The sequence below is a fragment of the Crocodylus porosus genome, unplaced genomic scaffold (genome assembly GCF_001723895.1).
Source record: "Crocodylus porosus isolate Cpor-Errol unplaced genomic scaffold, CroPor_comp1, whole genome shotgun sequence".
NCBI lineage: Eukaryota > Metazoa > Chordata > Crocodylia > Crocodylidae > Crocodylus > Crocodylus porosus.
The window spans coordinates 789752-801110 of NW_017728916.1; the positions used below are offsets into that span (position 1 = coordinate 789752).

The following is an 11359-nucleotide window of genomic DNA, read 5'->3' on the forward strand; positions in this document are numbered from 1 at the left end:
ATCTCCAAAGATCGTGCCATACAGTGCTAAAGGATGAAAGTGATAGTGGTCTATAATATCAAGGCCCTGAAATTACCCAGCCAGGCTGCTCACATCCGGACTATTTCATGTCTAGTACATTAGTGATACAACTCACATGTTGGACCTACCCAGTGGAGGTCAGGTGTCTCCCTTTTTTCACAACCTGGACTTTGCCCCCTCTGGCATTTGTGAATCTTCGCAGATTCATTATTTCTTCAGCGCTCTAGGACTTTAAACACAAATGTCTCCAGACTGATTCTTTGACCTTCTCAACACTGCCTACTTCTAAACCAGCAACAAAGTAAGGGTTTACATTGATTAAAGATTACATTCATTTGATACTTTCCGCTTTTCCTTGGGTAGAGTTTTCTTAGCCCTAAGCAAAACTGGGACCAATTCATCTTTCTTGATAATGTGGAGTTTTATTAGCCTGGTGGAGGAGAACAGTAAAAAGGATGAACATCTTACGGGTTTTTCCCCTTTTTTCATATGTTATCAGATAGTCAGAAATATAACAGTTGTGGGAAAACTGTTTACCTTTGAAAAGTTATAGCATGTTTTGATGTCTAAACAAGTAAACAGATCTATCATTTTCAGATGCAAGTAAAACTTTTAAAAGGGCTGAAGTGCATTTTAAAAAGGAAGAAGCATGTTTAGGGACAAAAAGTATTGGGCGGGGGGCTTAAAATTAATTAAGCTGATTCCACTTACACCAGTGCAAAAGTAGGAGCAAGTCCCTATAAGTTAATAGAATTGCACCACTGTACAATAGATGTAAGAGAAGAATCAAGCCCTATGAAGCGTAATTGGAAGATGTTGCATTGCTATTTCATAGTGTAAGAGAATGCTCTCACTCTCGCATCCTAATGAAACTCTCAGGGCATTTAAACATATGCTCTGGGATGGGGGGAGGGTGGAGAGGCGCTTTAATTAAAGCTCCAGGAGCATCTCTTGTATTAGCATCCCCATGCTGAAAAATGGAGGTGGGGGCACTTTAACTTTATAAAAATCCAGCAGAACCAATTAATTGAGTCTGCTCTGACACACTGCATCGAAGCAGCCTTGCTGCAGGTGTATAGGTGCCCTCACATCCTAATCAAACCCCTGCTTCCATTCTGAATCAGGTCTTTGACAGAAGAGGGTTTTCTTTCTGTTTTCTGCCTGAGGCCCAGGCAGTTTGCTGGGGGCAGGTGATTCCCAGGCAAGTCAGGTGCAACCAGCAAACCTGCTAATGCTGCAGGCTGAGTGTGAGCGTGGTAAGAAGGACCTCAGAAGCATAAATGTGGTAGGTGTGTGGTACCTATGACCATCTGGAACTAGGCACTTCTCCCAACCTGTCTTAATAAGCAATATCCATACTTGATTTCAAGCCCAAGCTCAGCCCTTTTCTGGGGGCTGAACAAGCACATGATATTAGGATGACATAAGGATTAGCTCAGATCTGCCCACGCTTGGCAGCTTCTAGGCAGTGTTCTCCAGGACTGCTTATACATGTCCTACATGCTGTTTCTCCCAGACAGCCACTCCTATGTCTTTATAGTGTAGTTGGCTAACAAGCCACTAATTGGGTTTAGTCAACAAAATCCACTTTGCCCTTTTGCAACAGAATCTATGCTTATATGGCCAGAGGTTTCAGGCTAATGCTGCAGTCCTCTTATACAATCTATACTTTCCTTGTGGCTGTCACTTTTGTCTCTCACTGTCCATTGTGCATGCGTGTGTGAGAGAGAGCAGGAATGGTACATGTAGGGCTTAGTTAACATATTGGGTTAAAGAACAAGGTGTGTGTGTAAATGGGGGTCTTTCATGTCTCTGTGTGTAATATCAGCTATGTCACTAATGAAGCGAGAAGTTAATAGTAGTAGCTAAAGTGACTAGGACCAGAAAGACCTGCAGGGTGACCTTAGGCAGATGACTCCACTGCTCTGCCCTTTACAAGAATAGGAATAATGACACTGACTTTCTTTTGCAAAGTCATTTGAGATTTACTGAGGAACAGCATTATGTGAGGTGTATTATTACTGGGTCACAGAGCAGAAATATCTCCCAGATTCAGAGGTCGTTATTTTTTTAGCAGAGGAAGCTAAAGAACAGTTTATACATTGTGCAAAGCCATAAACAGGGGTTTTCCAAGCTGAAGCATAGGAGCAAAAAATTAACTAAATATAATGACTGTCTTCTCCCAGTTACCATTAATTTCTGAGAAAAGCAAAGATTCTTTGGAAATTATAGGTTCATAAAAGCATGGGAAGAACAGGATCTCAAGAAATCATTTACTTCAGCATTCTGCACTGAAATGGGATCATCCTTGACAGATATTCATTTAATATACTCTTAAAAACCTTCAGTGAAGGAGACCCCATAACCCCTGTAGGGATCCTATTCCAGTGTTTCACCACCCTAGAAAGCTTTCCTTAATATATAATCAGGATCTTCTGGGCTTCTAATTAAGATGGTTTCTTTTGTTCATTACCTAATGGCAATGGAGAACAATTGACCATTGTCCCACTAACAATAAACTTTAAGATATTAGAAAACTGCTATTAGATTAATTACCACTGCTTTGGGACCCCCTGCTACACAACATTATGGCACAAGAAGGTTGGGGAAAACCAATGGAACACGTGAGAAACAGGCTCGGTTGGCAACACACAGCCTGCAGGCCGGATATGGCCCATGAATAAATCTGTCCATGAGCCAATAAATCTGTCCCGCAAAGCCTGAGGGCTTTACCTGTGTCTCTGTCTGCCCCCACATCAGGGCTAAACAGCAAGAACCTGGGCTGGGGCTAGACAACCTCCAGCTATGCCCATGCCACTGCTACTTCTTGCCCCAAGCCTCCCCCTGGCTGTGGCATGGGCACAACTTCCAACTGGTAGGGAGCTGCACCAGAGCTGGGCAGGTAGGAGCTGCATCCATGCTGCTGCCTCTTCTCCCCACAATGCTTTTTGTGCAGTAATGCCTTGGCAGAGGGGATCCCCTTCTCATACAAGAGCTGATCAGGCATGAAATTTAGGATTTCTTGTAGCTTTCCCATTTATTTTCCATAATTAAATAGGGAGCCCTGAAGTTTTTTGACTGTTGATTCCTGTCTGTTTTTTCAGAACCTTCTGCCACATCACTTAAAACTGAGCTATGTGGGTCAAAGCCTATTGACTGATCCATTACTCCATTCTTTTCCAAATACAGCAATCTCTTCTTGAAGAACCTTCAGAAACCTGGATAGGATGGGATCCTGGTGGCAACTGCTACAGTCGTTGCTTTACATCCATGTCCTGCTGCCACACTTTGCTGAAGGTGTCACCAGAGTCTATTACCTGGGGATCCACGAAGTGAAATGGAACTATGCCCCAACAGGGAAGAACATAATCAGCGACCTAAACATTACAGCTGACCTGTATGTTTAACTCCTATACATATTTCAGCCTATGCTGGCCTAAAGTCACAACTGGCTCAGCTGTTTCATGCAGGATATTCTGGGGATCTTAAACAAGCAGGTGACATGGTCAGATAGCTCATCTTTATAGGCTTAATAATTAACTTGCTTTATCACAGGATCATAGAAACTGCCATATTGGGACAGACCAATGGTCAATTTAGTCCAGTATCAAATGGCCAGTTCCAGATACTTCAAAGGAAAGTACCAACCCTTCATGTTTCAACTAATTGCACAATGTTATATCATGAGGATTATTTCATCTTGACCCCAACAGATGATCTGCTTATCTGCCCTGAAGTTGAAGACTTTATGCCTTTATATATGCATTAGTGGTTAAGGCTGGTCAACTTTTTATTTTGACAGAAAATACCGTTTTTAATTAATTTTATGCAAGAAAACGTCTGTTTCAGTCACAGATTCCCAGGCTTTTGAAAATTCCCCAAAATATGAACACTGAAAATAAATGGTTGTCAGCCACTGAAAACACAAGCAGCTTTAGTTTTTGTTTTTCCAAAACCAAAACTATTTTTTTCAGTGAAACCTTGTGAAAAATCTGTGAAGTGAAAATTTGATATTTTGTGTTGAAATTCTTCATGGATTTAAAATATATTTCCTGCAGCCACCTCATGAATATTGCAAGAAATTTGAGTTATCCCTTTAAAAAAAAAGTTTGTAGTAGAAACAGAAAAGATCCAGAGAAAAGTAATAAAGTTTATCATCTGCCTGGACAGATTCCCAGAAAGGGAGGTATCGAACAGACTGGAACAATTTAATTTATGAAGATGACAAAGAAATGGAGGCATGGCAGATACATGTGATATAACATGATAGTGAGAGTAAATCAGGTGACTTGATTTATCCTCTCTAATGTTTGAAGGATATATGGGCAGTCTGAGATTAAATTTGCACTTAAAACTGATTTTAAAAAGCTTTTGTAGCACAGCAAGGAATTAGCATGTGGATCTCATTTGCACAGATGTTATTGAAACTAATGGCTTAGTAACAATGAAAAAAAGATTCAGCATTGGGATGAGTTGTGCAGCCAGTTGAGATTTTTTTGAAGGAAAAAGTTTTTAGTTAACAAAATGGCTTGTGTCTGAAAATGAAACAAGGTCAGCAGTTAAATTCCTTTTCCTGTAATGTGGCAGCTAACACTAGTTGCCACAGCAAGTGTAGGTGTGTAAAGAGTGGAGCTGCCTCTGTACAACTCTACTCGTCTCATGCATTAAACAACAAAATTCACATTTAATTTCATGGTTGCAGCAATGAGCTTGTAAAAAACAAATTTTTTTACCAGGGCTTGCTATGGGTAAGGAGTGTTTCTTTGCTGTAGTAGTGATGGTTGCTAAGAAAAAAGATATTTGGAGTCCAATTAAGATCTGACCTATTAGTAGTATCTGATGAATAGTAATAATAAAAATCTATTTCATGTTTGTATTGACCTTTGGACATGACACAAGTTCCTGAGCTCACTACTTTTCTGCAAATGCTACATACCAGCTGGAAACCCACCTTCTTTTATTGTCTTTGTCACCGGGCTCAAGAGATTATTCTCCTTATGATTCATGCGGCATGCTTGCAAACACCACTAGGATGTAAAAATGGAGTTATAGGAATAAAAAAACAAATAAGAACTCTGAAGTCTAATATTTGGTGGCATAAAATGACCGCAGGATAAGAAAGGAAGAAATCTCTTGTGCCTCTGCTGTGTGACAAAGCACAGCCAGCTGCAGTTAGGAAAGTATTTCCCCACTTCCCTTTATGGCTAAGGGCAGACATTACACATAAACTGGTTTAAATGATCAGAAACTGGTTTCTGAACAGACATTCAGTACACATAAACCAGTCAGAAAATGGCTGAAACCGGTTTGAAATAAATCTGGTTAAATGTAGTATCAGCTGTAACTGATTTGGGTCAAACCAGTTTATGTAATGTCTGTCCGAGACCCCTTGCTGGTTTAAGTTAAATCAGATTCCCCCAGCATCCTGGCATGCTCACTGGGCTGGGCGGGGAGCTCTCTGCTCCACACCAGAGCTGGCCCCTCCCCTCTTCTCCCTTGCTGTAGTTCCAGCAAAGACTTGCAGGCATAGCAGGGTCTTCTGGCTTCCGTGTTCCCCCTCCCTCCCCCTCTTACCACTCACTGCTTAAGCAGAGATTCCTTCCTTCTCTCTCCCACAGCACTGACTGTAGCCAGCATGTGGTATGCTAGCTAATGCTGTGTAAGGCAGATAGGACAGTGTCCACTTAGGGCTTTTTGGAGCTAATCAACAGCTCATCTGGTAATGTCCCTGCATTCCTTTCTTTGGAAAAAAGCTGTTTAAGAACTAATGAGCAAGGTTTCAACAGTGAACTAGCTGTTGAACTAATGAGCAAGGCTTTGTTTTCTGATGGGGTGCTAAATGCTGATAAATGTTCTGTAATCATAATCAAAGAGGGGGAGGCCCCTCCTTAATCAGAGCATCCTGCCAGGGCCTGGTCGTGTCCCCCTCAGATCAGACCTGTGGAAGGGAATGCCTGACCATAGCCTATGGGACAGACTTTCCTGAGGTGGGTCCCTGGATTGTAGCCAGAGACCTCTCTCAGACTAAAGGAACTGCTAATCTGCTATGGTGCAGTGGGGCTTTGCGTCCCCTTTCATATTTCATGCTCTCAAACGGTAGACAATAGTGAAGGATCTAGTGTTATTACCTAACTGGATTTCGCTTCCAAGGTTCTGCTGTGATCATACTGAAATCAGGGTGGTTATGTCACATCAGCCACAAAACTGGGCCACTGTATAACATTGTGGAGCATTATGGAAGTTATTTGGGATGACCTATTTTGCTGCAGCAGGAGCCCCAGAGGAAACACAATGTTGAACTAGGGTGGGAGGAGAACATGGGATGTGTGCTGGTACAACAGAGGCTCTGTGAGTCAGCTAAGAGGACAACCTTAGGTATCTTTTTTAGCACTGTCCCCACCATGTTATGTAGTTGTAATAGATAGCACGTTATTCATGATCCATTTTGTTTTCTCAATTTAACAGAGAAGCCTCTGCATTCCTCCAGCCTGGCAAAGACAGGGTAGGAAGCATATACAAAAAATCTGTCTATAAGCAATACTCAGACTCCACGTACACAACTGAGATCAGCAAACCTGCCTGGCTGGGGTTTCTTGGGCCCATCATCCGAGCTGAAGTGAGCGATACCATTCTTGTGCACCTAAAAAATTTTGCCAGTCGGCCATACACAATCCATCCTCATGGCGTGTTCTATGAAAAGGATTCAGAAGGTAAATAAATTACAGCACTATAGCAGAATCATAGGTTTTCTACAGCAGACACAGGGAAGATGCAGTGGTTGAACTGACCTGAAGCAATATCACTCGGAAAGCAAGTATTATTGGATAAGCTTTATGGGAATGCCACAAGCTACTGGATTCGTGGATCTGAGGTGACTACTCAGAACCTAATTTCCAGCTGTGGGCTCCTTAATAGAATGTCCAGATTCTTCCTTTAAAAATAGTATGATAGTAACACTACCATACCCTGAATATGGGACCATAGCACTAGCAGGGAAGCAGTTTATGAATATTGACTATTATAGTGTTATGTCAGAATATGCATTTAAATGTCTGTCATGTGATGAATACTGTAGACACCAAAGGATTCAATGACATTTCAGAATAGAAATTCCTGACTTGAAACAGTCCCAGAGACTTTAGAAAGAACTAATTCTAGGGGACTGTAGAGGCAGCCTGAAACCTTAATGATGTTCTGTTTTGCAACGAGAAGATAAAGAAGCAATGGGTAGAGCATTGATTCTCAATCAGGGTGCTGCAGCACCCTGAGATGCCTTGAGGATTCTTTCAAGACTGCTACAGAGTGATATACAATGTTAGTATGGTTAGATGTGCAAACATGATTAACAGGATAAAGCCAGATATTTCAAATAGGAATCCACAGTGTTAAAAACTTTCTTACTTGTGGTCTTTCTGAGTTCTTTGCAACAGAAAAAAATGCTCTATTATTGTTCTGTAGTCAAAAAATGAGTGAAAAGTAAGAGCTGGCATTTTGAGGGGTGCCGTGAGCCTGGCAAAGAGTTCTTTGAGTTTACCTAGAGGTGCCTAGCACCTAAGAAGATTGAGAACCACTGGGGTAGAACATGGGACTTATACTGGCTCTACTGTTAAGTTACTGGGGAAGTCTTTATGCCTCAATTTATCTACTGAAAAATCATCACTGCATTAGTTAACATGTCCATATAAAGCTTAAGTCCTAGACCGAGAGATACTACAAACTCAGGGCTTCTATGTTCTGTCAAGGGTGAAACATGAAGTATGGGTTTATATATCATCTGCTCTGCCTAACTTAAACAGATGCTCTGATTGCTTAATTATTCCAGGGTCCCTGTACCCCGATGAGTCCTCACAGCAGCATAAGAAGGATGATTCCATTCCACCAGGAGGGAATCATACGTATACTTGGACTATACCTGAAAATCATAGCCCAACAGCTGATGACACAAACTGCTTGACTTGGATCTACCACTCTCATATTGATGCACCAAAGGATGTTGCTTCTGGGTTAATTGGGCCATTACTGACATGCAAAGAAGGTAACACTGTAGGGAGAGGGGAACTCAAAGTTGCAGTTTCAGGGACTTAATAATGTTTTCAAATAGATTAGGAAAAGCAGTAGCTACCCAGTCAGATCTGCTGCTCATGTGGACTTTGGTCTGAGATAAGCATTGTATTCTGGATTGATTCTGATCATTACCTTGTACTTATTCATAATGGCTTACTGCAGTGGTGCTCAGCTTTTCAGCCTTGTGGGCCACATGAGTGGCATAGAGCCCATCTGTAGGGCAGATTGGAACCCAAGCCACGCTTGCATACCAGACTTGGGCTCCAGGGCTCTGTGTTGTTGCCCTCCAGCCCCATCTCCTGGGATCAGGCCCCAGGCCCTGTGTTGATCCTGCCAAGCCCCATGGGCCAGGGTTGGGCCCCATGCAACCCTGCGTGCCTGATCTAGCATGCAGGGCCATGGCCTGCAGAGCTCCTCAAAGACCAGCGGGTAGCTCTGCAGGCCAGATTACTTGTTGCCAGAGGGCCAGAGTGTTAGTGCATTAGTTTGAAACACCTTGGGACATAAGATGAAATACATAACTGTATTCATCAAGACATGATCTGTACATGCTATTTATTGTCGGTAACAACAATAATGAAAGGTCCAGGATTGGACTAGCAGGGAGTTCTGCCAGTAAGAAATGAGATGTATTAGCCAAGCTGGGTGGGATTTAAGAATGGATCAATGTCAAGCACTGCAGGTTAAGGATGACATTGGCAGAGTTCAGTGAAGGTATGAACAGGAAGAACAGAAGTCTACAATCTGTTTGGGAAGAGATTTCCTTCAAGGTATTGGTGCTATTCTCTTTGACAAATCTCTGCTCTTCCCTCATTTTCTTGTCATTTTCTTTACCCCAGGAGTGCTAACTGGCACCTCCCAAAGGCGGCATGATGTGGACCTGGATTTCTTTTTGATGTTCAGTGTCATAGATGAGAACCTGAGCTGGTATTTGGATGAGAATATTGCTTCTTTCTGCACTGACCCAGGCTCTGTCAACAAGGAAGACAAAGAGTTTCAAGAGAGCAACAGAATGCATGGTGAGCGTCATCTGTCACAACCACCTGGCTTTTCTTATTCATTCTGTGCATGGGTGACAGTTCCACGATACCTGGAAATGCAGGTTCCCCAGATGTATACATGGATGGTTTTAGAACTATACAAGACCTGTACTGAAAGCAGCCCTAACAGAAAGGTGCCACCTCAGTCCCAACAAAACCATTATGTATTTGGTGTTCTTTCACTGAGCATTGGACCATTAATCTCAGCTGCAGATTATGACTCATGTTAGATAATGATCAGTGAAGATGGATGGTCCAGAATCAGTCAGTGGAGGGGAAAGGCATTCTGGTCACATCTTTCCTTTGTATGCCCTCTATTTCTGTAAAATGACTTGCAAGCTGAGGCTCAGAAATCTCTTTTCCTGATTTGTGCTTCTAAATCCCTTGGTTTGCAGCTATTAATGGTTACTTGTTTGGCAACCTGCCTGATCTGACAATGTGTGCTGGGGATCAGGTAGCATGGCACCTCTTTGGGATGGGCAATGAGATTGACATCCACACAGCCTTCTTCCATGGACAGATGCTCACCATCAGAGACCACAAGACTGATGTGGCCAGCCTTTTCCCAGCTACTTTTGTGACAGCCAACATGATTGCCCTTAACCCTGGGAAATGGCTTCTGAGCTGTCAGGTCAATGATCACTTCAAAGGTAGGTCACACTTTGGAATCCATTCTACAACCTGTGAACTCCTTTCTCTCTGCAATAGTGACCACTTCACATTGTGCAGAGGGGCAGAACAACCCTCCAGACATACCCCTTGCTGAAAGAGCTTTTCTTGTAGTGTGGGGTTAGTGGAATTGTTTGACCTGCAGGCATTACAGATTCTGGCAGGTGATGCTCCAGCTTGCCCAGCTTTGGACATCTCAGGGTCAGACTAGGTGGTGGTGCTGCAGGAGGTGCCCTGTAGTTTAGGCTTTTACCTCCAAAGGCAGCACCTATATAATACACATGAGAACTGCTGGAGCTACATTTTCCCACTGGACCTTCCTGATGTAGGGTCTGGTATTTATGGTAGGAACCCTTATCCATTAGCTGAGAAAACTCTCCCATCTCATGTGACACTTCAGCACCCCTTTTCAGGAATGCCCAAGCTGAGATAACAGGACTCAGTGCTTAGTGCAGAAGTCACTCTCTTTAATCCATTCTGCACCCTGTGGGCTCTTATGGACTGGACAGGGCACTGCCGGCAGAGGGGTTCCCCTCTACCCTTTGGCAGCTTGGAAGACAGAAGTTTAAGTGTGCATTTGCTTCTTCACCATGTCTTGGGCAGCTGGAATGGAGGCACTCTATGAAGTTAGACATTGTTCTCAGAAAACTCCGGAGTCAACCCTTACAGGGAAAGTCCGGACATACTACATAGCTGCAAAGGAAGAACAATGGAATTATGGACCCTCAGGACTTGACCTGAGCACTGAGGAAAGCTTGCAGAAGCCAGGGAGGTAAGAGGTTTTCACATGCAGGGGCTCTCTACTGAAGGCTGTGTCTGAGATGCGCGCACTATGTTGACAGGAATTTGGAACATCTTATTCGACATAATGGTTAAAGCCACTGTTTCCCTGACATGCATTCCTATAGGGCAGATATGCATTGCACACTACAGTGCAGCTCAGAGAGACCCAGGCTAGTTCAGGAACCAGAAGCATCATAGAGTTGTATGTGGGCCATTTCACCCTACTTCTCATGGAAGAGACTTCTGTTGGTTCCTGCTTCCCTCTTTTCTCCCTCTCCCTTAATTAGCAGGAAGCCTACTATTCTGATAAAATGATGCATTTCTCAGTAGGGAAGCAAGTTTCACAAAAGACACAGGGTGGCAGAGCTAGACTGTAGATTTCTATTCAGCTTTCATGAAGCCATGCTATGTGAAATCTCGCAGTAAGCACACACCTCTAGCTCCCATGCATCTGACATAGTTTCATAGATGGTAGGGTCGGAAGGGACCTGAGCAGATCATCAAGTCCAACCCCTGCCATGGCAGGAAAGAGTACTGGGATCAAACAACCCCAGCAAGGTGATTATCTAGCCTTGTCTTAAAGACCTCCAGGGTAGGAACCACTTCGCTTGGAAGCTGGTTCCAGATCCTAGCTGCCCTGACAGTGAAGTAGCACCTCCTGATGTCTAATCTGAATTTACCCTCTGCCAACTTGTGACCGTTATTCCTAGTCACTCCTGGTAGTGCTTGGGGGAACAGGGACTCCCCCAGTGCCTGCTGGTTCCCTCTGACTAGTTTGTAAC

At 43.2% G+C, this 11359-nt stretch overlaps 1 protein-coding gene across 1 annotated transcript in view; it reads left to right on the forward strand.

The window, feature by feature from the left end:
- Window positions 1–198: 198 nt before the first annotated feature.
- Window positions 199–11359, forward strand: part of HEPH (hephaestin) — a 32867-nt gene continuing 21706 nt past the window's right edge. Inside the window, exons 1-7 of the mRNA XM_019536213.1 lie at window positions 199–322; window positions 3211–3418; window positions 6487–6731; window positions 7844–8056; window positions 8925–9104; window positions 9521–9775; window positions 10398–10566. Of these exons, the coding sequence (XP_019391758.1) occupies window positions 3249–3418; window positions 6487–6731; window positions 7844–8056; window positions 8925–9104; window positions 9521–9775; window positions 10398–10566 (1232 nt within the window). The 5' untranslated portion in view covers window positions 199–322; window positions 3211–3248. The remainder of the gene's footprint in view (window positions 323–3210; window positions 3419–6486; window positions 6732–7843; window positions 8057–8924; window positions 9105–9520; window positions 9776–10397; window positions 10567–11359) is intronic.